Source organism: Hoplias malabaricus, chromosome 6, assembly GCF_029633855.1.
Source record: "Hoplias malabaricus isolate fHopMal1 chromosome 6, fHopMal1.hap1, whole genome shotgun sequence".
Classification (NCBI taxonomy): Eukaryota; Metazoa; Chordata; class Actinopteri; order Characiformes; family Erythrinidae; genus Hoplias; species Hoplias malabaricus.
Window position 1 is genome coordinate 46,542,273 of NC_089805.1, and position 27,654 is coordinate 46,569,926.

At 41.3% G+C, this 27,654-nt stretch overlaps 2 protein-coding genes across 2 annotated transcripts; both read left to right on the forward strand.

Moving 5' to 3' along the window:
- Window positions 1-13,787: 13,787 nt before the first annotated feature.
- Window positions 13,788-14,723, forward strand: LOC136700256 (olfactory receptor 10J4-like). The gene has a single exon (XM_066675535.1). It carries the CDS (start codon window positions 13,788-13,790, stop codon window positions 14,721-14,723), a length of 936 nt encoding a protein of 311 aa, XP_066531632.1.
- Window positions 14,724-22,654: 7,931 nt separating this feature from the next.
- LOC136700257 (olfactory receptor 52B2-like) lies at window positions 22,655-23,590 on the forward strand. The gene has a single exon (XM_066675536.1). The coding sequence runs from the start codon at window positions 22,655-22,657 to the stop codon at window positions 23,588-23,590; it is 936 nt and encodes a 311-aa protein (XP_066531633.1).
- The last annotated feature ends 4,064 nt before the right edge of the window (window positions 23,591-27,654 follow it).

Here is a 27,654-nt window from a genome sequence, read left to right on the forward strand (position 1 = left end):
AGAGATATAGCCCTTATCATGTGAAAGGAGTAAGTCGTTAGTTACTCTTGTAAGAGCCGTTTCTGTGCTGTGATTTGGTCTAAATCCAGACTGAAAAATGTCATGAATGTCATTGTTTTGTAGATAAGAGCACAACTGCTGTGACACGACTTTTTCTAGAATCTTAGCAATAAAAGGGAGGTTTGATATTGGCCCATAGTTTGCGAGTACAAGAGGGTCAAGATTGGGTTTTTAATAATTGGTTTGATTACCGCTAGTTTCAGAGGTTTTGGTACATATCCAATGTTGAGGGATGAGTTTATTATTGTGAGCAATGGTCTAATGACTTTAGGTAAAATTTGTTTAAATAATTGTGTTGGTATAGGATCCAGTAAGCAGAATTCAAGTAGTCTAAGTGCACCTCAGAGCTGGCGGGGGGTTCATCTACGAGAGCCGATGTGACTTTGGACTGATTTTGGATTTTGAGGCGAATGCAATCAATTGTATCATTAAAAAACCTCATAACGTCATTGCTACAGAAATCAGAGGGGACAATGGGGTTGATTTCCTTTTTGTTGCCAATTAGATTTGATACAGTGCTAAAAAGGAATCTATGGTTGTCTTTGTTGTTTTCTATAAGGGAAGAGATGTACTGTGATTTGGCTTTAGATAAGGCATGTTTGTAGTTGGTGAGGCTGTGCTGCCATGCAATTCGGAAACATTCTAGTTTTGTGTGTCTCCATTTACGTTCATGGTTACGAGCAGCCAGTTTTAATGCACGCGTGCTGTCACTGTACCATGGAGCAAGCCTTTTCTCTCTAAATTGTTTGGTCTTGACTGGTGCAAAACTATCTAGGTTTGTACACAAGTGTTGTAGGTTGTTTGTAATGAGCTCAAGGTCATTTGGGTGAGTTGGAAAAGAAATGGTGGTAAGGTCTGGAAGGTTGTTGATAAAATCACTAACTGTTGAGGATGTTATAGTGTGCTTTCTAATATAGCGTGGTTGTGGACAAATATCAAAGTTTAACGCAATTTCATATGTGATTAGATGGTGATCAGAGATGGTCTCATGTAGCAAGCGATTGGATAGATGTAGCAAGCGTAGGAGGCGTCGCGGGCTGCCTCGAGTCTCGTCTTCTCCTGCTGGAGCTCAGTCTGCTTCTCCAAGAGCCGCTGAATCCGGTGACCGAGCTGCTCGAGCTCTGCGCCGAGCTCAGAAAGGGCTCGTTCCTCAGCAGGCGTCATGAAGAGAGAAAAATAAACAATGAGAAATAATATGTACGAAAAAAATGAAGTTAAGAAGCACGGTGGGTTAGGAACGATGAAGACAGCACACTAGGATAAGCAATGCCAAAGAATATGCAATAGAGATTGTAAATAAATGTCTAGAGGACTAAAACAGCGACAAACAGCAAACAATTTCAAATCAAGCAAGCGTGTAGTCAGCCGGAAGTGACGTACCTGTGACGTTCCCTTGTAAATTGAGTAATAGGCTGAGTTTTGAATATGTCTAATTATAGCTCCATGAAGTTGGAGTTATTGGGCTTAAAGTGGGCTGTTACTGAGAAATTTAGGGAGTATTTGATGGGAGCTAAATTTATAGTTTTCACAGATAACAACCCGCTAAGCTATTTGCAAATGGCAAAACTGGGTGCAGTAGAACAACATTGGGTGTCCCAGTTGGCATTATTTGATTTTGAGGTCAAATACCTACCAGGCACCTTAAACCGTAATGCTGATGCCCTGTCACGATTGATGGGGTCATCAGTACAAAGATCTTTACCGGAAATAGTCCCTGGAATTACTTTTCCAACTTCTGAGCACCCACACGCTGTCCCAGGTACTAACATAGCCACCATGTCTGCCATTGATGCCATGCCTATTCGTTCCAGGGCTAATGTGAGAGAGTTGCAATCAGCTGATCCTGTCATTGGTGCATTCCTGCAATATTGGAGGAGAAATGTGCCTCCAACAGCTACAGAGCGGGCAAGAGAAGCAAAAGGAGTGCTGGAGTTGGTACGTCAGTGGAAAAAGTTGAGAGAAAGCGAAGGTGTCTTATACCGTTTGACACAGACTCCAGATGGGGTTGAGGAGTTCCTACAAGTGTTGCTACCAGAAAGTTTGCAAGCGGAGGTATTGACTGCCCTCCATGATAATCATGGGCATCCTGGGTGCAAGAGAACTCTGACTTTAGTGCGGCAATGATGCTATTGGCCCCTGATGGGAGCGAGGATCGAACAGTGGTGTAAAGAGTGTCTCAGATGTGTGGCGGGAAAAGCAGGGAAGCCTAAAGTCCGAACATTTATGGGTAGCCTGTTGGCCTCCAAACCCTTGGAGATTGTAGCAGTTGATTTTACGCTGATGGAACGCGCCACTGATGGAAGAGAGAATGTGCTTGTGGTGACTGATGTGTTCTTTCCAACGGTTGACCAAAAAGCAAGTACAGTAGCCAAGGTTTTGGTAGAAAAATGGTTTTATGTGTATGGTGTGCCTCAACGCATTCACTCTGACCAGGGGCGAAATTTTGAAGGAGATCTGTTGAAACATTTGTGCAAGATTTATGGGATTGAAAAGAGTCGTACCACTCCTTACCATCCTGAGGGCAACGGGCAGTGTGAGCAATTTAATCATACTATGCATGACCTTGTGCGTACACTCCCTCCTGAAAAAAAGAGTATGGCCTAGACATTTGCCACAGCTTATCTTTGCACATAATACCACTACATACTCATCCACCGGTTATTCCCCTTACGAGTTGATGTTCGGCAGACGACCACAACTACCAGTAGATTTTTTTTTATTGGGGGTTGGTGACTATATTGTTGATGGCCCTGTAGAGGAGTGGATCCAGCAGCATAAAGAACGTCTTTGTACTGTGTATGCGAGTGCTAAGAAGCAGTTGGAAACTGCAGCTGCACAGAGAAATAAGCAGAACCAGGAAGTCGTGATCAACATCCTCCCTGTTGGGACAGTAGTCTATCGGAAGAACCACCCAAAAGGGCATAACAAGATTCAAGATGCATGGAGAAGTACAAAATATTGTGTTCTGAGCTGTCATGATGATTTTGGAAGAGTATATGTTGTGCAACCATTGGGAGGGAATGGGCTGAGAAGGAATGTCCATAGATCAGAATTGAAGGTGATACCAGGGCATCCACTTGTATATCCTTCAGTTGAAGGAGGTGACACTCAGTCATCAACATCTTCTCCCAGTGAGACATGTACTGAGAAGGAAGAATGTAACACCCAGTCATCAACATCCCCTCTCAGTGGAACATGTACTGAGGAGGAAGAGGAGGCACTTGTAGAACGGTGGGTAATATATAGTGATTCTGCACCTACTGAAGATGGGGAAGGAGAAGTATTAGTTCCAAGTTCACCGGCATCGTTATGCCACACTTCGGTCACACATCGGTCAGTACCCACTTTGAGGCGAACAGCTAGGAGAATGGCAGGCCAACATTCTAATCTGCACCATCTTCCCCAAACTGCGGTTATACAGCAAAGTGGTGTGGGTGAGGCTGCGACTCGTCCGGTGGCATGTTCCGTCCAAACATATTTTAGGCCTTGGCAACAGTAAGTCAACCCCGGGACGGGTGAGCCACAAAAACATTCCTGAAAAGCAGAATTCAACACAGAACAGAAGTGTAAATATACAAGTGTAATCATTAACAATAAATCAAAATAATTACATGTAGCCAGTGCCACTAGTATGTTTATGGGGACAATAGGTCGCTGTGCCTTTAAGAAACTCGCGGGAAAGGTAGGTAGTCGAGTCTCGCGATATTAGCGGAAGTATCGTTTGTTTCTTAATCAGAAGCATTTGTAACCAGCTTCGACAGTGTGCGACTGATTCTTTCCCGTTTAGTGGATTGGTGGATGCTCTTTATAATATACGATTTATAATGGTAAACGATTTATAATTTAATTATTCTAAACTACCCTTCGTGGATCAGGGCCTTGTCATGACGGAAGGGCTTGTGCGGTCTCATGACCTCCAGGGCCATGTCGTCGGGAGTTGTCGGCAGGAAAACTTGTACAGTTGTGTGTGCATATGCACCGAACAACAGCTCAGACTATTCAGCCTTCTTGGAGGTAGTGAGTGGAGTGCCAGAGAGGATTCTGACTCTATTGTTGGATGCACTAACTCTATTGTGTTGCTGGGGGACTTTGATGCTCATGTTGGCAATGACTGGGAAACCTGGAGTGGAGTGATTGGGAGGAACGGCCGGCCTGCCTGAGAGTGTTCTAATGTTGTTGGACTTCTGTGCTAGTCATTGTTTGTCCATAACAAACTCCATGTTTGAACATAAGGTTGCTAATAAATGTAGTTGGTACCAGAGGACCCTGAGCCAAAGGTCAAATGTTGACTTTGTGGCCGTGTCTATGACCTGATGCCATGTTTTGGACACTTGGGTAAAGAGAGGGGCTGAGCTGTCAACCGATCACCATCTGGTGGTGAGTTGGACCCAATGGTGGGGAAAGCTGCCAGACAGGCTTGGTAAGCCCAAACGTATAGTGAGTGTGTGCTGGGAAAAGCTGGCAGATGAGTCTGTGAGGATGGATTTCACCTCTCACCTCTGAGAGACCTTCTCATGTGTTCTGGAGGTGGTAAGGGGAATGGAGTCTGAATGGACCCTGTTCCAGACATCCATTGTGGAAGCGGCTGCATATAGCTGTGGTCAATACCTTGTCGGTGCTATTATGGCAGCAACCCAAGAACCCATTGGTGGACACCGGGGGTGAGGGAAGCTGTCAAATGGAATGAGAGTGTGTCAATTATCGTGGCATCACACTTCTCAGCCTCCCTGGGAAAGTCTATGCCAAGGTGTTGGAAAGGAGAATCCAATTGCCAAACCTAGGATTTTGGAGGAACAATGCGGATTTCATCCTGACCGTGGAACTAAGGACCAACTCTTTACTTTTTCATAGATGATTGAGGGGGCGTGGGAATTTGCTACTCCACTCTACACATGCTTTATGGAGAAGGCATATGACGGTGTTCTTCGAGAGATTCTGTGGTAGGTGCTCAGGGAGTACCTACTACAGAATCTGGCTGTTTCTGTACCCGTTTGGAAGCTGTTTTGATCGCTCGGGTTTTCCTGTTTACTCGTTTCCATTGTTATTTCTATATTTATATCTGTTTTTATAACCTACTAACCATCCATAGATCTATCTTTTAGATTGTCTCCGCAGGAATATTCATTACAGAGGCACTAAAACTGCCACCGGACCCTGGAGTAACGTTCTTGGTGTAAGTTACTAAAATTCACTAAAAGCGGTAAGTACCTGCAATTCCATGGCTACTACTGGCTGTTTTGCCTGCTCAGAGTGTGGCATGTTTAGTTTAACGCCCTTTTCCACCTCTAGCGATAAATATAGTGGTTGTATTTGTAGTAAGTGTCAGCTAGTTAGCTCTCTGGTGGATAAAGTGGACCAGCTAGAAGTGCGCATCCGGAGCTTATTATTGTTGAGGGATAAACAGCGAGATTCAGTGTTAGCAACTCCGGGTGCCTTAGGGAGAGTTAGCACCCCCACGACTCCGGCGTTAGAGCCCTCACAGCGGGGTGAATGGGTGACGTCTCGGCGTCATAGCCGGAAAGCTAAGGCTGATGCTAATGCTGAGGCCAAAGCTAGCCCACCGGGACACCACGCTCCTCCGATTCGCGTGTCAAACAGGTTTGCCCCGCTCAGCGAAGCACCCGCTGAGGAGCCTGTTAAGAGTGCTCTGGTTATAGGAGACTCTATTGTTCGGCACGTGAAATTAGCTACTCCTTTAGGGGCGCCGGCAGTAACAGTTAGCTGTTTATCGGGAGCCAGAGCGCCGGATATTAGTGGCAACCTTAGACTGTTAGCTAATAGGAGATATTCGAGGGTAGTCATTCATGTAGGGGCCAATGATATTCGTCTGCGGCAGTCTGAGGTAACTAAGGGTAATATTACAGAGGTGATTAAACTGGCCCAGACGATGTCCGATGCCGTAATCTGTTCTGGCCCCATACCAATGCGGCGTGGCGACGAAGCTTACAGCAGACTTTGGCCGTTAAACTGCTGGATGTCCAAGTGGTGTTCCGAAAATCAAGTGGGCTTTATAGACAATTGGTTACGTTTTGAGGGCAAGCCTGGTCTTATAGGTAGGGATGGTATCCACCCCACGTGGGAGGGTGCTGCCTTACTTTCTTGCAGTATAGCACATAGTCTTTTAGTTAGTCAGCAGAGTAGTGTAGATAGCTGCTGACAATCCAGAGCCGGGACCAGGCCGCAGACAGACAGGCTAAACCGACCGTCTGCGAACTGTCTTGAGATGTCACCCAGGTTCAACTGTATTGAGACTGTGTCTTTCCCCCGAACTAAATGTAAAAGTAGAAAAACAAAATCAGCCTGTTTCAGCAACCTAATCAATATTAAATCATACACAACACCTAGCAGCAACACCTCAGAACTAAAATTTGGGTTACTCAACATAAGATCACTAAACTCAAAAGCACTCATCGTAAATGATATTATAAGTGATCATAAATTCAATGTTTTCTGTCTCACGGAAACGTGGGCTAAACCAAATGAATATTTAGCACTAAATGAAGCCACCCCCCTAGGCTATAATTATGCACATAGCCCAAGAATATCAGGCAAAGGAGGTGGAGTATGTGTAATTTACCAAAATACCCTAGAAATTAGTCTTAAACAATGTGACACCTTCTCTTCTTTTGAGGTTCTCTCCACTATTATTACAAATCCGGTCACAAAAAAGGACGCATTTTTATTATGCAACATTTACAGACCACCAGGGCCTTACTAATTTCTGAAAGAATTCAGCGATTTTGCTACATACCTAGCGGTGTGCAATCATAAAGTTATAATTGTAGGAGATTTCAATATCCATTTTGAGAAGGAAAGTGACCCACTAAAAAAGGCATTTACCTCAATCTTAGACTCTATTGGTATTATTCAAAATGTAACAGGGCCTACACACTTAAACATGGCCTAAACTCATCCCTTAGTCTGGGCCATGTACCCAAAGCTTTTAAACTAGCAGTTATTAAACCTATGATCAAGAAACCAAATCTTGATGCTAGTACACTGTCTAATTACAGGCCTATTTCTAATTTGCCATTTCTGTCTAAGATCTTAGAAAAAGCTGTGGCCCAACAACTTAGTTCATATCTACATAAGAATCATATATATGAAAAATTCCTATCTGGATTCAGGCAACATCATAGTACAGAGACAGCTCTAGTCAAGATAACAAATGATCTTCTTCTTGCCTCTGATCAAGGCCACGTATCCCTGTTGGTGCTTCTTGACCTAAGCGCAGCCTTCGATACAATAGACCACAATATTCTCATAGAAAGGTTAGAAAACATGGTTGGAATCACAGGGACAGCCCTATTATGGTTCAAATCTTACTTAACGGAACGTTATCAATTCGTAAAAGTAAACAATCTAAATTCAAATTATTCTAAAGTAAGATTTGGAATTCAACAAGGCTCTATTTTAGGACCATTATTATTTACATTATACATGTTACCGCTAGGCACAGTTATAAGAAACCATGACATTAACTTTCACTGTTACGCAGACGACACACAATTGTATATTTCAGCCAAGCCCGATGACAAACACAGATTAAAGAAAATAGAGGACTGTGTAAAAGACATGAAAGGCTGGATGTTGCGTAACTTCCTCCTTCTAAACAGCAACAAAACAGAGGTCCTGCTTTTGGGTCCAAAAGTGACAAGAAATAAATTATCAGACTTAATTTTAAATCTAGCTAACTTTCCAGTTAAACCTGGTTCAGCAGCAAAAAATCTTGGTGTCATAATTGACCCGGATTTATCATTTGATCAACACATAGGTAGTATCACTAGGACAGCTTTTTTACATCTTCGCAATATTGCTAAGATTAGAAATGCCTTATCCCTCCAGGACGCAGAAACGTTAGTACATGCCTTTATTACTTCAAGGCTTGACTACTGTAACGCACTACTGTCAGGATGTACCAGCAGCAATTTAAGAAAACTTCAACTAGTTCAAAATGCTGCAGCTAGGGTCCTCACTAAAACTAGAAAATTTGAACATATCAGCCCAGTTTTATCATCACTTCATTGGCTGCCTGTTAAATTCCGCATTGACTACAAAATTTTGTTATTAACATATAAAGCTCTACATGGGCTTGCTCCTGAATATCTTCAAGATACAATTTCCTATTATGAGCCTCCACGTTCACTCAGATCACAGAATACTGGATTTTTAAATGTTCCCAGAATTCAGAAGGCCTCAGCTGGGGGAAGAGCCTTTTCTTATAAAGCCCCCCAACTCTGGAATGATCTTCCAGAAAATGTTCGGGACCCAGAAACAGTCGCAATCTTCAAATGTAGGCTAAAAACTCATTTGTTTAGTTTATCATTTGGTAGCTAATGCTCCCCCATAGATAAAGGCGGCAGATCCGGGGGGTCCATGGACACAGGGAATTATAGTATACTGAGACGCTGGTGCTGTCGTCCCGCCGCTTCTCGCGATCACTCAGGTTTGTTGACGGTGGAGCGGAGGGATGCCAGTGTTTCAGGATGCTCCCGTGTCTGTGTGTCCTCCTGGTTCTCTCCTTTTAGTTAATGCTGTCATAGTCAGATCTGCCGGAGTCATTAGCCACACTCTGGAAATTTTCATATTTTCTACTTTACAAACACAAAACAGTTCAAAACTAATTCCATCCCTTTACATCTTTCCGAGTAAACGACTGCCCACCTGTCTGTCTGGACACTGATGGATGACTGTCGAGATCCTCCTCCACGCTTCAGACCAGCTGCCCACGCTCTAGGAACCACCAAGTGCCTTGAAGCTGTCCCTACACTGAAGTTCTCATGGACTACTAACTATCATCACCAGTAGATTGACCAGAGGAGGATGGGTCACCCCTTGTGAGCCTTGGTTCCTCCCAAGGTTTCTTCCTCAGCTGGGGGAGTTTTTCCTTGCCACTGTCGCCCCTGGCTTGCTCACTTGAGGGTTTTACATTTGTCTTTACATTTCATGTCAAATCTTGTCTTACTGGAATTCTGTGAAGCTGCTTTGTGACAACATCAGTTGTGAAAAGCGCTATATAAATAAATTTGATTTGATTTGATTTGATTTGAGTATGGGGTGCCAGGGTCCCACCGGTGAGCCGTACAGTCCTTGTACTCTCAGAGTTTGAGTTGTGTTCACATACTTGGCAGTAAGTCAAGCTTGTTCAGTGTGAGCATTGGACTCGGTCAGGGCTGTGCCTTATCTCCACTCCTGTTCCTGGGACACAAAGGCTTCCGTCGAGGGGCTCAGGAGGTGGCATTTCTGCTTTTTGCGAATTATGTTGTTCTTCTGGCTTCTTTGCATGGAGGCCTCCAGAGTTCACTTGAACAGTTTGCAGCCGAGTGTGTAGCGGTCTGTATGCGGATCAGCACCTCCAAGTCTGAGGACATGGTTATCTCCCAGAACCAGATGGCATGTTCCCTTCAGGTAGGGGGTGAGAACCTACCCCAAGTGAAGGAGTTCAAGAATCTCAGGTTTTTGTTCACAAGTGATGGGAAGAGGGATAGTGAGATTTACCATAAGCTATAGTGTGGACACTGTACTGGACTGTCGGGGTGAAGAGAGAGCTGAGCCATAAAGCAAAGCTCTTAATTTACGGGTCAGTCTACATCTCCACTTTCACCTATGGTCATGAGCTCTGGGTAATGACTGAAAGAATGAGAGCATGGATATAAGCGGCCGAAATGAGCTTCCTCCGACGGGTTGCTGGGCGTATTCTCCGTGATCAGGTGAGGAGCTCAGTGACTAGGGAGGAGCTTGGGAGTAGAGTCACTGCTCCTTCGTGTTGAGAAGAATCAGTTGAGGTGCCTCCTGGACACCTCCCATTGGAGGTATACCAGGCACATCCAACTGGAAGGAGGCCCTGGGTTAGACCCAGGACACACTGGAGGGATTAAATCTCATGGCTGGCCTGGGAACACCTGGGGATCCCCGAAGAGGAGCTGGTGGATGTTGCAAGGGACAGAGAGGTCTGGGTTTCTTTGATTGCCCTGTTGCCACCGTGACCCTGAAATGGACAAGCGGAAAAGATGATGATGATGATGATGATATTGTAAAGAAAGATCTGGAATTCTGCAAGGTTCTATCTAAGGACCATTATTATTTACATTATATATGTTACCATTAGGCAGAGTTATATCATGCAGATGACACCCAATTGTATATATCAACCAAGCCTAATGACAAACACAGATAATACTGCTTATCCAGTTCAGGGTTGAGGTGGGCCCAGAGCCTACCTCGAATCATTGTGCGCAAGGTAATAATACACCCAGGAGGCGGGCGCCAGTCGGTTGCATAACTTTCTCCTTCTAAACAGAAACAAAACAGAGGTTCTACTTCTGGCCCTAAAAGTGGCAAGGGATATGTAATCAGATTTAATTTGATATCTCAATGACTTTCCCGTTAAACCTGGTTTAGCAGCAAAAAAATGTATCATAATTCATTCAGATTTATCATTTGATCAACACATAGGCAGTATCACTAGGACAGCTTTTTTACATCTTCACAATATCTCCTAGATTAGAAATGCCTTATCCCTGCATGATGCAGAAACATTAGTACCTGCCTTTATTACTTCAAGACTTGACTATTGTAATGCATTACGGTCAGGATGCACTAGCAGGAATTTACGTAAAATTCAGCTGGTTGAAAATGCTGCAGCCACAGTCCTCACTACAACTAGATCACTTTCTTCATCACTCCATTGGCTGCCTGTTAAATTCAGTATAAACTGCAAAATTCTGTTATTGACGTACAAACATGGGCTCACTCCTGAATAACTTCATGATCTTATTTCCTATTATGAGCCACCACAATTACCCAGATCACAGTGTACTGGCTTTTAAATAGTTCCCAGAATTCAGCCCTCAGCTTCTTAAAAAGCCCCTCAACTCAGAAAATATTTGGGACTCAGACACCTGTGCAATCTTCAAACCTAGGCTGAAGTCTCATTTGTTCAGTTTAACTTTTGGTAGATAAAGGTAGCAGATCCAGGGTTCCATGGACAGGGAATTATAGTAAACTGTCCGATTTGCTGGAGTAATTAGCCACACTATTGAAATTTTCATATTCACTTCTTTACATACACACAAACAGACGAACACCAATTCCACTCTTCTACCTTTTTTCGATGCATAGGGACCTTTTAATTTTGTCAATAATTTGTAGGTAAATTGACTATAGGAGGATAGATCCCACCTTGTGAGACTTAGTTCCTCTCAAGGTTTCTTTCTCAGGTCTAAGGGCGCTTTTTCATTGCCGCTGTCACCCTGGTTTGCTAATCTGGGTGATTACATTTCATGTCAAAACTTTGTCTTTACTGGAATTCTGTGAAGCTGCTTTGTGACAACATGAGTTGTAAAAAGCGTTAATAAATAAATTTGATTTGATTTATACTGCACTCAACTCCCTTCTTTCTGGGTTTGAGCATTAACTAGCTTTTTCTTTTAGTCTTGAACACTGACTAGATTGTATTGTGTATTGCACTTACTATGTTTTGTTCTTTCTAGGTATCAGCACTGGCTGTTGTTCCCACAAGTGTTAGCTAAATGCTGTAAATATAAATGTATTCCCGGGGTATATATAGGGCTGAGGGATGGAGTTCGGGCATGTTCTTATTCGCAAAATTATGTTACTACATAACTTCAGTATATTAGTATGTATCACAGCTGTGCAGGCTGAAATGGGGAGGTGAACTCAGATGTTTTTGGAAATGTAATGTGCATGAAGCCCTCTTAAAACTCCAACAATGAGAGTCATTAAGTGCTACAGAATGGTCAGGTTGCGAGATACTTTGGTCAAGGGTTTGGTTGGTGTCCTGGATCATGAGCAGGTTAGTGCGTCCATGATTGGACTGCCTTTAATAAGCTGGTGCATGACTGAACGCCATGTGAGATATACTTCAAAAGGGGCAGCATTATTGAAATTGAGATGTCTTCAGTAAGCAGGGATTTTGTAAAATTACTGTTCCAGTGGCATAGATGGAAACTAAAAGAGGAAGTGAGAAATGGAAAGGTGATCACAAAAATTTTCCAGCAAATTTTTTTTCAAGTTAATTTACAGTTAGCTTTATATACAGTCACCTTTTGAATTAACACTTGGTGTTTGAATGCCAGATCCAAGTTCTATTGCCTTTTACAAAAGATAAAAATGTAAATGAAATAAATCTGGATCCCTAAACAGGTATTGTGGCATTAAAACACTATTTGTATCAAATAACTTAAGTACCAGCATTTTTGCACTTTTAAGTACCAGCATTTTTGTTTTGTTGCCACACACTTATTTAATTACAATACCTACACATTGAACAAGTTCTTAATATCTTCAATTAAATGCCCAAAAGGAGACTTCTTGTGCATGTTCCTAAGCCAGTAAATCCACTCTATAACTGTAAGATTTTTCATACGCATTGTCTTAGTTCTGTATCCTTTCAGGCACCAAATGGTGCATTTGTGCATGAGCCAAGAATCCACAAACCAGCAGGTGCAATTTACAGTGAAGTGAGTATAACCCATGTTGGAAAGACCCCCTATACACTTTCCATTCATCACTAATTACTGTTGTGCCAGTCTGAAAATGCTTTACCACTTCTTCTCCAATGCTTACCCTAAACAAAAAAAACACACTTTTTTTTCCAATTCCAGGTGATGCCTACACTTCCACACCCATATTGTAAAAAGAAAAATCAAAACACTTAACTACATTGTGTAAAAATTTTAAATACTTTTCAAATATAATAATAAATAACATTTTATAGTATATGGAGTATTTTACAGCAGTTCCAACAAAACCCAGCTTTAATTTTTTGTATGATGCAAATGATGCACAAGCCCAGCTTAGTAAAGAAGAAAGCCTGCTGTAGAAATGTGAAGATGTTTTTGATGGTGATAACATTGGGGACCCAATAGTCTATGCACTGGTGCATTCCCATCTTTCTTCCCAACGAAGTAGGACCCTGTGCCTGATGACAAAATGGAATTTGGACCCTTGTAGACTTGGCCTTACAGAGGAAGACAAGGATAATAACCTTCTGGGGTCATGGTCCAAGCATTTGAAGTGCTCTTTTGGTAACAGAATACACCCAACAGCATGCCACCTGTCTTCATTCAGAAGAAGGCTATTTTATGTGTTTGTTGAGTTCTGCCCATGCTACCCATCCACCCACCCATGTGGGTTTCCCAGCACACTCGAAACTTTTAAGAACCCCTGGGTAACTCACAGTCCTACTCTCCATAAGAAGAAGAAGAGTCCATAAGAAGAAGAATAAAATTGTTTATATCCAGAAATGTTTGTTTATATACAGAGAACTAGGATTATGAAAGATCCAATCAACTCATTCTCAGAAAACCTCTATTTATTTAAACATTATACCTGAATTTGTGAAATTTGCTGATATTTGAAAATTATATTCACCTTCTTCTCAACTTAATACATGAAAGATTTAAATTATTAGCTGGACAAACATCTAACTAATGATAACTCTTCTGAATTCTGCAGTTAATCCAGTGAAGAGCTGTAGTGTTTTACTGTTGCCTTAGAAACAAAAGAGGGTTGAACTCAGACCTGTCAGTTACTCAAGAACTCCCCAATGTGAAACAATTTAAAATATATTAATGTACACAGCCTAAATAAATCTGCATCTCTTATTCATAATGAATGATGCCTGACTGAATGCAATTATCTTCAACACCAGATCAACCAGACAAAGCAGTTCTGGAAGCTGATGGATTTTTTCTCAAGAACTAATGGATTTTTCTTCAAATTTTACATACTTATATTTGGAGGGACATGTAGAGTTGGAGAAGTACAGATATTTTTATTTCATAATCACTCTCACTGTCTACATCCTCATAATCTGCTTTAATTCTGTTGTTATTTCTGTCATTTACACAGACAAACATCTCCATGAGCCAATGTACATTTTTATAACTGCTTTACTGATGAATTCTCTCTTTGGAGCCACTGCTCTTTATCCCAGACTTATGAGTGATATTGTATCAGACAAACAGATGATATCCTATCAATCCTGTATGTTTCAGGCTTTTTGTATTTATATTTATGGTGTTTCAGAGTTCACTCTCTTGTCAGCAATGGCCTACGACAGATATGTATCCATCTGTAAACCACTGCAATATTCAACTCTTATGAGAATGTCCACTGTTAGATTTCTTTTATTTCTTTCGTGGTTTGTGCCCTGTTGTGAAATAGGGATATCATTAATTTTAACTAGCAGACTTCGATTGTGCAAATTCAGATTAGACAGAGTGTACTGTAATAATTATGCCATAGTTAAATTAAGTTGCGGAGATATAAGTTTTAACAACATGTTTGGGCTGTTTATACTGGTCATAGCTGTGTTTCCTCCTGTGATCTTTGTTATATTCTCATACATCCAAATACTTACCATCTGTTTAAAAAACTCTAAAGATTTCAGAAGGAAAGCTCTACAGACCTGCTTCCCTCATCTTTTTATTTTTATCTTTTATACTATTACATCCTGCTTTGAAATAATTAACAGTAGATTTGAAGGGAATGTTCCTCATATTGTTTCTATGATAATGTCTGTGGAAAATGTTGCTTTTTCTCCTATAATTAATCCAGTTATATATGGACTGAAACTGCAGGAGATTTTAAAAAGAATCAAGAAACCACTTTCATGGAAAAAGACAATGGCTTTTTGATTTTGATAAAATGTTCCCAGTCTTACTGTGGCTGTCATTCTAAGTCATATTTAAAACTACTTACTGTAATTTCAGAAAATGGATGACTGTTGATGGTTTTACATTTTAGTGTAACTCTTATATTCTATATTTTTCATCAGTCTCAGTATAATTTATTTAAAATATCAGGTGTATCTGTTGTATGTGCTTATTCTAGCTTATTTAACCAGATGAGGTTGATTTAATAAGTCACCAAACACATTTCTTCATATTTATTGAACTGTATTAAATAATGAAACTTCTCATTAATATCCCTGTCTTGACATGTGTAATCTCATATAACCAAACTCAATGTATATATATATATATACTATATCTCTTTCAAAAAGTATACTATAAATATGTGAAAAGTTTTTTGTTTTTTTTATTTTAAATACACAGATTAAACATAACATTAGGACATTATCTTGTTTGTAGATCTCCCAGCACTTTGTAGTTCTACAGACTGGGGTCCATTTATTGCTCTGTATACATTGTGGGATCCCTTTTATCATGTTTTTAGTTGTCAGGACCCCAACAGGACACCCACAGAGCTACAATGACATTTACACTGATGTTGTGCAGTTGCTGCTGAAGTTTTTAAACCGCTCAGTGTCACTGCTGGACTGTGAATAGTCCACTGATCAAAAACATCCAGCCGACAGCACCCTTTGTCACTGATGAATGGCTACTAGAAGCGTTACTAGAGGATGACTGACATGCACTGTGCAGCATCACAGATAAAGACCAGCGAGAAAGAGGGAAAATAAAGTGTATAGAGCAACTAATGGACTATGGTTCAGGAATGATAGAACAATAAAGTGCTTCTGTGTGGTCAGTGGACAGTGAATGTTGAAACAAGACATTATGGTTGATCTGTGTAAATCCCCAAAACATACACATCAATAACCAGGGTATATGATGATGCATTTAACCTTATACGTCAAATAGACTTAAATATTACACAGGAAATGCAGATAAGGCGCTCCCTGCGAGCCCCAAATGGCAAAGTCTTTGACATATTATGACCTGCTTCTTTAAAAGTTAAGCATCCCTGATAATCCCAAGCAATCCATAAAGTATCCATGGAATACCTGTTCATGATAGGGCCCTGCTTCAGCTGGTACACTGGGCTGCGCTCTGCTAACAGAACCACACACAGGGGTAGACCATTACGATCAAAACAGTCACATTCTCTTGCAGAGTGAAACTCCACTGGAAACACAGTAGCACAAACAGCAGCGCATTTTCCAGCAAGTTCATCCCACTATGTGTTCCACTGTCAAATCCATGTATCGCAAGGTCATTTCTAACCCTAACCCTTACATCTGTACTAATTGACAATACAACATAAATCTTTCTATTAGCTTGTCCATGCTTTCCATACTTCCTGTCATACCATACGCCATTTCTGTTTGTTTGCATGGCATGTATCCCAGAAAGCCCACTGAAAATCATCACAATCATTGTACATTATACTCCTAAACACAATGCCTCTTCCATGGGGCCCACCCCATACAACATTGGAGCTACAGCATTTGTCACTGTGTATTTTAAAATGCCTCATCACTGCTATGAGTGCATGACTCGTATCTCGGGCAGGTCTGCTGAAAAAAACAATGCTAACATGGTGCATGCAAACGCCTCCTCCATGGAGCCTGTGCCATACACTGGAACTCTACATCCCCCCTGAGGCTTCCGCCACATTTTCCACTGCCAAACACCATTCTCTTCATTGGCATGAAAAGTGCTGCCGATCATCTGAGCTGTTCTAGTCACTCCTCTTACTGTTTTGCATGCTCTATTATAAATGCTGATCATCACAGCTGCGGGCCTTACGCCTCTTACGAGTGCACACGTCAACACACGTGCAGCGGCCGCTCTGGAACCAAGCGGGCATTTGTTTGTTTAAAAAACGTTTTTTTTTTCATTTTATTTATAATATATGGACGCAGGAACACCTGCAGTACGTATATATCACCGCCAGACACTGCTTCAATATCGCAAACAGGAAAGTTACAGTATCAGCGATGACCTCCAGGAGACGCTGCGGAACCTCCGCTTGCTTCGGAGGCCTAGCCCTGAAGCCTCGACGTTTCCTGATGCCGGCGGCCGGGGAAGGGGACGACGCAAGCAGTGTGAGAGGAGACAGAAGTGCGGCAAGCGAGCGGGGATCCGTGCTAGGCTAAGAGCTAGCCAGAGCTGGCAAGCTATCCCTTCTCTCTTTCTCTCCAATGTCTGCTCGCTGGATAATAAACTGGACTATATCAAACTTCAGCGAACTACACGGCGAGAATACAGAGACTGCTGTGTTTTTGTTTTTACGGAGACATGGCTCAGCGACAGTATTCCCGACGCCGCCATTCAGCTAGATGGGCTATCCGCATTTCGAGCCGACAGAGACCCAGCGCTATGCAGTAAGACTCAAGGTGGTGGTTTATGTGTCTATATTAACACTGAATGGTGTAAGAACTCTGTGCTAGTCTCTGCTTATTACCAGTAGTTTGTGGCTGTGAGATGTAGACCTTTTTATTTACCTCGAGAATTCTCTGTTGTTTACTTAATCGCAACCTATATCCCTCCCGATGCAAACACAAAACAAGCGCTGTGGGAATTATACGAAGCCATAAGTGACTTCCAAAACACACACCCGGATGGTCTGTTTATTGTTGCTGGAGATTTTAATCATGCAAATCTCAAGAAAGTGTTCCCTAAATTCCACCAGTATGTGAACTTTGCTACGAGAGGAGCAAACACGCTGGATCTTGTTTACACAAATGTTCCAGACACGTACAGGGCAGAGCCCCGCCCCCACCTCGGAAACTCAGATCACATGTCTGTTATGCTAATTCCTGCATACAGACCCATCATCAGGCGATCGAAACCTGTCCTGAAAGAGGTGAAAATCTGGCCATCAGAAGCAATCTCTACTCTTCAGGACTGTTTCGAGTGCACTGACTGGGACATGTTTAGAGAAGCTGCAACTTACAGCAACACAATAAACATAGAGAAGTGCATCGATGATGTGACCATCTCCGAGACTATCACCATCCGCTCCAACCAGAAGCCGTGGATGAATGCAGAGGTGCGTGCGCTGCTGAAGGCTAGAGACGTTGCTTTCAAATCAGGCGATAAGGCGACCCTGAGAACAGCGAGGGCCAAACTCTCCAGAGCTATCAGAGAGGCAAAGTGTGCACACGGCCATATCATTCACAGCCACTTCCAGAGCAGTAGAGACACTCGGCGCATGTGGCAGGGCATCCAGAGCATCACCAGCTACAGGACTACACCACCTGCTTGTGACGGAGATGCTTCCCTACCAGACGTGCTGAATCATTTCTACGCACGGTTTGAGGCACAGAACAACGTAACGGCGAGAAAGTCCACCCCTTCTCCCAGCGACCAGGTGCTGTCTTTTACTGTAGCCGACGTGAGGAAAACTCTATGCAGAGTCGACCCGCGGAAAGCTGCTGGACCAGACAACATTCCTGGCAGAGTGCTCAGAGAATGTGCAGACCAGCTTGCTGATGTCTTCACTGATATCTTCAATATCTCTCTTAGCAGCGCCGTTGTTCCAACATGCTTCAAAAACACCACCATCATCCCGGTGCCTAAGAATTCTTCTGTGTCCTGCCTCAATGACTATCGTCCCGTTGCACTCACACCGGTCATCACAAAGTGCTTCGAGAGGCTCGTCATGAGGCACATCAAAACCCTACTTCCCCACACACTGGACCCTCTACAGTTTGCGTATTGTCCTAACCATTCAATGGACAATGCCATATCCACCACGCTGCACCTGGCACTCACCCACCTGGACAAGAAAGACACATATGCCCGAATGCTGTTCATAGACTTCAGCTCAGCATTCAACACCATCATTCCTCAGTATCTGATTGGGAAGCTGAATATACTGGGCCTCAACACTTCTCTCTGCAACTGGATCCTGGACTTCCTGACTGGGAGACCTCAGTCAGTCCGGATCGGTAGGAACACCTCCAGCACCATCTTACTGAACATTGGAGCCCCCCAGGGCTGCATGCTCAGTCCACTGCTGTTCACATTGCTGACCCACGACTGTGCAGCGATGCACAGCTCAAATCATATCAAGTTCGCTGATGACACGACTGTGGTGGGTCTCATCAGTAAGAACGACGAGTCAGCATACAGAGAGGAGGTGCAGCAGCTAACTGACTGGTGTGAAGTCAACAACCTGTCTCTGAACGTGGACAAAACCAAAGAGATGGTTGTAGACTTCAGAAAAACAAGGGGTGAACACTCGCCGCTGAACATCGACAACTCTGCTGTGGAGATTGTCAGGAATACCAAATTCCTTGGTGTTCTCCTATCAGATGATCTCACCTGGTCCACTAACACCAGTAACATCAAAAAGAAGTTTGGAAGTCTGGTTTGGAAACTGCACTGTGGCAGATTGCAAGTCCCTCCAGTGGATTGTGAGGACAGCTGAGAAGATTATCGGTGTGTCTCTTCCCTCCATTACAGACATCTACACCACTCGCTGCACCCGCAAAGCACTCAGCATTGTGGGAGATCACACACACCCTTCACACACACTCTTCAACCTACTGCCATCTGGAAAAAGGTATCGAAGCATTCGAGCCCTCACATCCAGACTCCGTAACAGCTTCTTCCCACATGCTATCAGACTCCTAAACACCTAGAGACTGAGACTGGACTGAAGAAGCACACACACACACACACACACTTCTTCATGCAAACACTTGTCTGTTGGACTGTAAATGAGTGTACTGTTTACACATATCCGGTTCACATCATGTTTACATCCAGTTACCGTTTACAGCACACATACACTTTAAGTTGCAATGTCTCTCTTCCTCACCCCCTCTGTACTTATGGTTTTTGCCTTGTCTTGTATTACATTGTATTGTATTGTACTGTAGGGACATTGTTTTGTATTTTTCTTAGCCATATCTTTTGCACTTTAATGTGTATGCACTGTTTTATATTGCACTAGATTTGTACTAGTTGCACTTTAATGTTGTGTATTGTTTTGTGTTCTATGTCCTTTGCACTTTAATGTGTGTGCACTGTTTTATGTTGCACTAGCCTTGCACTAGTCACTGTTGTGTATTGTCTTATGTAGCACCTTGGTCCTGGAGGAACGCTATTTCATTTCACTGTGTATTGTAAACACTGTATACTGCTGAAATGACAATAAACTTCTTGAACTTGAACTTGTGTGTAGTTCTTCCTAGTGGAGCTGTCTCACTACACCAGCCTAAGTGCTTATGCCTAGCATAACTCCAGATCCCAATGCTTCTTCCCTCACAAACAAGTTTTTTCCAGCTGGTGTGAACATTACTGGCACTTCCTCATGGGCTTATTCCCCATCAATCCCCTTCTCAAATGGTAGTGGATGTCTTTAGTCTTTAGTCCATCGAGTCTTTAGCATGACTGTTAAGCAAAGAGTTGGAAGACACAGCCATTACTGCTACTGCTCAAGGTTAAATCATTATTATGCCAAATCAAAGGCATAGAGGACAGAGAGCAGATTGGGATTGCGTGTAGGCAGCGAGGAGGAGTTTGGCCCAGGCCACCTAATATATATATATATATAATATTATATATATCAGTTCATTAATTGTCTTTATCCCTTATACCATTCAGGGTCTGGAGGCTTCCCAGATTAACTGGGTGCAAGGAGGAAACACACCCTGGAGGCGGCCATTCTATACATACCAATGTAAAGTCTATAAATACACTAGTTTTCATTTCATGTATATTATAATTTATTAAATGTGTCCTGTTTGGCACATGTGGAATGAATGAAGGAGACAGCAGCTGGCAGTAGAGCTTTTTCTTAAAAAGCCCCCCAACTCTGGAATGATCTTCCAGAAAATGTTTGGGACTCAGACACCTTTGCAATCTTCAAACCTAGGCTGAAGTCTCATTTGTTCAGTTTAACTTTTGGTAGATAAAGGTAGCAGATCCAGGGTTCCATGGACAGGGAATTATAGTAAACTGTCAGATCTGCTGGAGTAATTAGCCACATTCTTGAAATGTTCATATTCACTTCTTTACATACACACAAACAGACGAACATCAATTCCAACCTTCTACCTTTTTTCGATGCATAGGGACCTTTTAATTTTGTCAATAATTTGTAGGTAGATTGACTATAGGAGGATAGATCCCACCTTGTGAGACTCCTCTCAAGGTTTCTTTCTCAGCTCTAAATGAGCTTTTTCATTGCCACTGTCACCCTGGTTTGCTAATCTGGGTGATTACATTTCATGTCAAAATTTGTCTTTATTGGAATTCTGTGAAGCTGCTTTGTGACAACATGAGTTGTAAAAAGCGCTATATAAATAAATTTGATTTCATTTATACTGCACTCAACTCCCTTCTTTCTGGGTTTCAGCACGAACTAGCTTTTTCTTTTAGTCTTGAACACTGACTAGATTGTATTGTGTATTGCACTTACTATGTTTTGTTCTTTCTAGGTATCAGCACTGGCTGTTGTTCTCACAAGTGTCTTAGCTCAGAGAGAATTTGGACCTTAACCTATCTGTACAATCAGCTAAATGCTGTAAATATAAATGTAAATATATATATATGACACTGAAATTATTTTAGTTCCCGGAGTATATATAGGGCTGAGGGATGGAGTTCGGGCATGTTCTTATTCGCAAAATTATGTTACTACATAACTTCAATATGTTAGTATGTATCACACCTGTGCAGGCTGAAATGGGGAGGTGAACTCAGATGTTTTTGGAAATGAAATGGGCATGAAGCCCTCTTAAAAATACAACCATGACAGTCATTAAGTGCTACAGAATGGTCAGGTTGAGAGATACTTTGGTCAAGGGTTTGGTTGGTGTCCTGGATCATGAGCAGGTTAGAGCGTCCATGATTGGACTGCCTTTAATAAGCTGGTGCATGACTGAACGCCATGTGAGATGGCAGAAGAATTAAGTAAATTGGTTGATTAAAATTGAGTTTTCTGTAATAATTACGATGATGACAGAAGTGTTAGAGTGGAGAGGGATGGTGTGACTGGTAATTTAAGTCCTCAAAGTGCCGCAACGACAAAGGGGTAGTGCAATGCAATGCAATAGAGTCATCAGAACTGTAGACTTGGCCTTTCAGAGGAAGACAGGGATAATAACCCTCTGGGGTCATGGTTCAAGCATTTGAAGTGCTCTTTTGGTAACAGAATACACCCAACAGCATGCCACCTGTCTTCATTCAGAAGAAGGCTATTTTATGTGTTTGTTGAGTTCTGCCCATGCTACCCATCCACCCACCCGTGTGGGTTTCCCAGCACACTAGAAACCTTTAAGAAGCCCTGGGTAACTCACAGTCCTATTCCACATAGTGCAACCAAGGTCTGCCTTTGCAATAAATAACATAATTTATCTGAGTCCATAAGAAGAAGAATAAAATTGTTTATATCCAGAAATGTTTGTTTATATACAGAGAACTAGGATTATGAAAGATCCAACAATTCATTCAACTCATTCTCAGAAAACCTCTATTTATTAAAACATTGTACCAAATTTTTGAAATTTGCTGATATTTGAAAATTGTATTCACCTTCATCTCAACTTAATACATGAAAGATTTAAATTATTAGATGGACAAACATCTAACTAATGATAACTCTTCTGAATTCTGCAGTTAATCCAGTGAAGAGCTGCAGTGTTTTACTGTTGCCTTAGAAACAAAAGAAGGTTGAACTCAGACCTGTCAGTTACTCAAGAACTCCCCAATGTGAAACAATTTAAAATATATTAATGTACACAGCCTAAATAAATCTGCATCTCTTATTCATAATGACTGATGCCTGACTGAATGCAATTATCTTCAATACCAGATCAACCAGACAAACCAATTCTGGAAGCTGATGGATTTTTTCTCAAGAACTAATGGATTTTTCTTCAAATTTTACATACTTATATTTGGAGGGACATGTAGAGTTGGAGAAATACAGATATTTTTATTTCATAATCACTCTCACTGTCTACATCCTCATCATCTGCTTTAATTCTGTTGTTATTTCTGTCATTTACACAGACAAACATCTCCATGAGCCAATGTACATTTTCATAACTGCTTTACTGATGAATTCTCTCTTTGGAGCCACTGCTCTTTATCCCAGACTTATGAGTGATATTGTATCAGACAAACAGATGATATCCTATCAATCCTGTATGTTTCAGGCTTTTTGTATTTATGTTTATGGTGTTTCAGAGTTCACTCTCTTGTCAGCAATGGCCTACGACAGATATGTATCCATCTGTAAACCACTGCAATATTCAACTCTAATGAGAATGTCTATTGTTAGATTTCTTTTATTTCTTTCGTGGTTTGTGCCCTGTTGTGAAATAGGGATATCATTAATTTTAACTAGCAGACTTCGATTGTGCAAGTTCAGATTAGACAGAGTGTACTGTAATAATTATGCAATAGTTAAATTAAGTTGTGGAGATATAACTTTTAACAACATGTTTGGGCTGTTTATACTGGTCATAGCTGTGATTCCTCCAGTGATCTTTGTTATATTCTCATACGTCCAAATACTTACCATCTGTTTAAAAAATTCTAAAGATTTCAGAAGAAAAGCTCTACAGACCTGCTTCCCTCATCTTTTTATTTTTATCTTTTATACTATTACATCCTGCTTTGAAATTATTAACAGTAGATTTGAAGGGAATGTTCCTCATATTGTTTCTCTGATAATGTCTGTGGAAAATGTTGCTTTTTCTCCTATAATTAATCCAGTTATATATGGACTGAAACTGCAGGAGATTTTAAAAAGAATCAAGAAACCACTTTCATGGAAAAAGACAATGGCTTTTTGATTTTGATAAAATGTTCCCAGTCTTACTGTGGCTGTCATTCTAAGTCATATTTAAAACTACTTACTGTAATTTCAGTAAACGGATGACTGTTGATGGTTTTACATTTTAGTGTAACTCTTATATTCTATATTTTTCATCAGTCTCAGTATAATTTATTTAAAAAATCAAGTGTATCTGTTGTATGTGTTTATTTAAGCTTATTTAACCAGATGAGGTTGATTTAATAAGTCACCAAACACATTTCTTCATATTTATTGAACTTTATTAAACAATTAAACTTCTCCTCAATATCCCTGTCTTGACATGTGTTATCTCATATAACCAAACTCAATGTTCATTATATGGATGGACACAGTACTGAAATTATAAATATATGACTGTATATGACGCTATGTATTTTATAGATAATTTTGAAATTTGTTTTCTTTTCATGACTGTAATTGCAACATCCATATTTGGCAGAATGATGGACTGGCACATACACTCATATATATACTTTCAAAAAGTACACTATAAATATGTGAAAAGTTTTTTACTTTAAATACACAGATGAAACATAACATTATGACATTATCTTGTTTGTAGTTCTCCCAGCACTTTGTAGTTCTGCAATTACAGACTGGGGTCCATTTATTGCTCTGTATACATTGTGGGATCCCTTTTATCATGGTTTTAGTGGTCAGGAACCCAACAGGACACCCACAGAGCTACAATGACATTTACACTGATGCTGTGCAGTTGCTGCTGAAGTTTTTAAACTGCTCAGTGTCACTGCTGGACTATGAATAGTCCACTGATCAAAAACATCCAGCCGACAGCGCACTATGCCACTGATGAAGGGCTACTAAAAGCATTACAAGAGGACGACTGACACACACTGTGCAGCGACAGATGAGCTACTATCTCTGACTTTACATATAAAAGCTGGACCAACGATGGAGGAGTGTCTTACAGAGTGGACAGTGAGTGGACACAGGGTTTTAAAAACTCCAGCAGCATCACTGTTGTGTCTGATCCACTCGTACCTTCACAATAAATTATACCTGCCCTGTGGGGGTCCTGACCAATGAAGAACAGGGTAAAAGGAGGATACTAAAGTGTACAGAGTAACAAATGGACTATGGTTCAGTAATTATAGAACAATAAAGTGCTCCTGTGTGGTCAGTGAATGTAGAAACAAGGAGATTGTCATAACATTATGGTTGATCCGTGTAAATCCCCCAAACCTACACATCAATAACCAGGGTATATGATAATGCATTTAACAATAAACCTCAAACAGACCTAAATATTACATGGGAAATGCAGATAAGGCACTCCCTGCGAGCCCCAAATGGCAAAGTCTTTGACATAGCATGACCTGCTCCTTTAAAAGTTAAACATCCCTGATAACCCAAAGCAATCCATAAAGCATTCATGGAATACCTGTTCATGATAGGGCCCTGCTTCAGCTGGAACACTGGCCTGCCCTATACTAACAGAATTACACACAGGTGTAGAACATTATGATCAAAACAATCACATTCTCTTGCAGAGTGAAACTCCACTGGAAACACAGTAGCACAAACAGTAGTGCATTTTCCAGCAAATTCATCCCATTATGTGTTCCACTGTCAAATCCATGTATCTCAAGGTTATTTCTAACCCTCACCCCTACAGCTCTACCAATTGACAGTACAACATAAATCTTTCTATTAGCTTGCCCATGCTTTCCATACTTCCTGTCATACCATACGCCATTTCTGTTTGCTTGCATGGCATGTATCCCAGAAAGCCCACTGAAAATCCTCACAATCTTTGTGCATTATACTCCTAAACACAATGCCTCTTCCATGGGGCCCACCCCATACAACATTGGAGCTACAGCATTTGTCACTGTGTATTTTTGTAAATGTCTCACCATTGCTATGAGTGCATGACTCGTATCTTGGGCAGGTCTGCTGAAAAAAACAATGTAAACATGGTGTATGCAAACGCCTCCTCCATGGGGCCTGTGCCACACACTGGAACTCCAGTTTTTGGCCACTGCTTGTGATTTAACTGCTTCCGCCACATTTTCCACTGCCGAACACCATTCCCTTCATTGACATGAACAGTGCTGCCCATCATCTTAGCTGTTATATTCACTCCTCTTATTGTTTTGCATGCTCTATTATAAATGCTGATCATCACAGCTGCAGGCCTTACGCCTCTTACCAGTGCAAACATCACCTCTGTATCTTCTGCTCTCTCCACCAAGTGTAGTTCTTCCTAGTGGAGCATTCTCTCTGCACCAGCCTAAGTGCTGCCTTAATTGCCTAGCATAATTCCAGCTCCCAACACTTCTTCCCTCACAAAACAAGTATTTTCCAGCTGACCAGACCATTACTGCCACTTCCTCACAGGCTTATTCCCCATCCTACAATCCCCTTCTAAAATGGTAGTGGATGCTTTAGCATGACCTTTAAACAAAATCCCACTTCTGACACCAGTGTAGCAAGCTTCAAGAAGAGTTGGAAGACACAGCTATTTACTGCTACTGCTCAAGGTTAAATCATTATGATGCCAAATGAAAGGGATAGAGGACAGAGAGCAGATTGGGATTGCGTGTAGGCAGCGAGGAGGAGGTTGGCCCAGGCCACCTAATATATATATATTTATGTAATATTCTATATGTTAATTCATTCATTGTCTTTATCCCTAATACAGTTCAGGGTCTGGAGGCTGCCCAGATTAACTGGGTGCAAGGCACGAACACACCCTGGAAGGGGCCATTCTATACATACCAAGGTTAATTCTATAAATACACTAGTTTTCATTTCATATATATTATAATGTATTAAATGTGTCCTGTTTGGCAAAAAATGTATGAAGGAGACAGCAGGTCTATCAAATCAGCAAATGTATCCTTCGAGGAATCTGAGATCATGGATCAGGTCATTGTTTGTTCTAGGTGAGGATTTCCTCATAAATCTAGCTTCAGTGTAGATAAGGAAGCACAGTCTTTTTTTTATTGGTATATTTGACCACACATATGATCAGTTCTCTAGAGATTGGGTAGTTATAGCTCCCACTGGGTCAAGCACATCAGAAGTCATGCAATAAGATGCCTGTTCATACCTTTCCAATGAAAAAGTGGAATTCACATCACTTCTGAGTTTGACAGTAATAATATCCTCCATCTTAAGAGTGTTTGCCTATATACACTCAATAGCTGGTCAGTTACTACTTTTCAGATATTTTGATTCCCCTTCCAGACTTATTGCCAGGAGAACTCATTCGCCTGCCTCAATGCTAAGCACCTTCAATATCCTGTCATGTAGTGTCTCAGTATTGGCTTGTTCCTGTGCTATAATCAATTCCATACCTTCAGAGTCTGGTTAAGGATTCAGTTTCTTTTTCACAACTAGTAAAATTGGGGTTGAAATGAAAAGAGAAATATACATGCACAATATGACGCAAAATATCTCCCTAACTTTATATAGAAAGGCAAATACCCTTTTGTGTGATTGACAGAGCCATTGAAGGGAAAACTTAAATGTCTGGCACCTGGGCCAGTTTCCCTTTGAAGTGGATGGCAAAGCATGAATCATAATGCCTATGGTACTTTTAAAATGTTGGACAATCCCTTTATCCAGTGGATGAAGAGATGGTGTGGGTTTTCTATAAGGTGTCTAATTTCTTTGCACAATAAATCAATGGGATAGCATGGAGTATGTGTTGATGTTAGTGTCTCTAAATAAACCTCTTGATATCATCTCTGTTTACAATAAAAATTATAATTTAAAATGTCTGTTATTACAGAGAATGTGCCAAAGAATTTCCACACACCAGTACTAATATCAGTTTAAATGTGAACATTACCAATCCCTACATTTGACTGGACTCAGGAAACGACTGAACTGATGAATAGACTCTAGGAGCTAGACAGACTGGGCAGCTGAGAAGGTCACAAACTTAAAATAGTTACTTGGGTTTCTTTATTAAAAGCAGGGGTTCTATTTAGACCCATGAACACTCAAAGAACCAGTTTAATGACTTATGATTTGATGGCCTGTAGAACAGCCCTGTATGATGGAAAATGA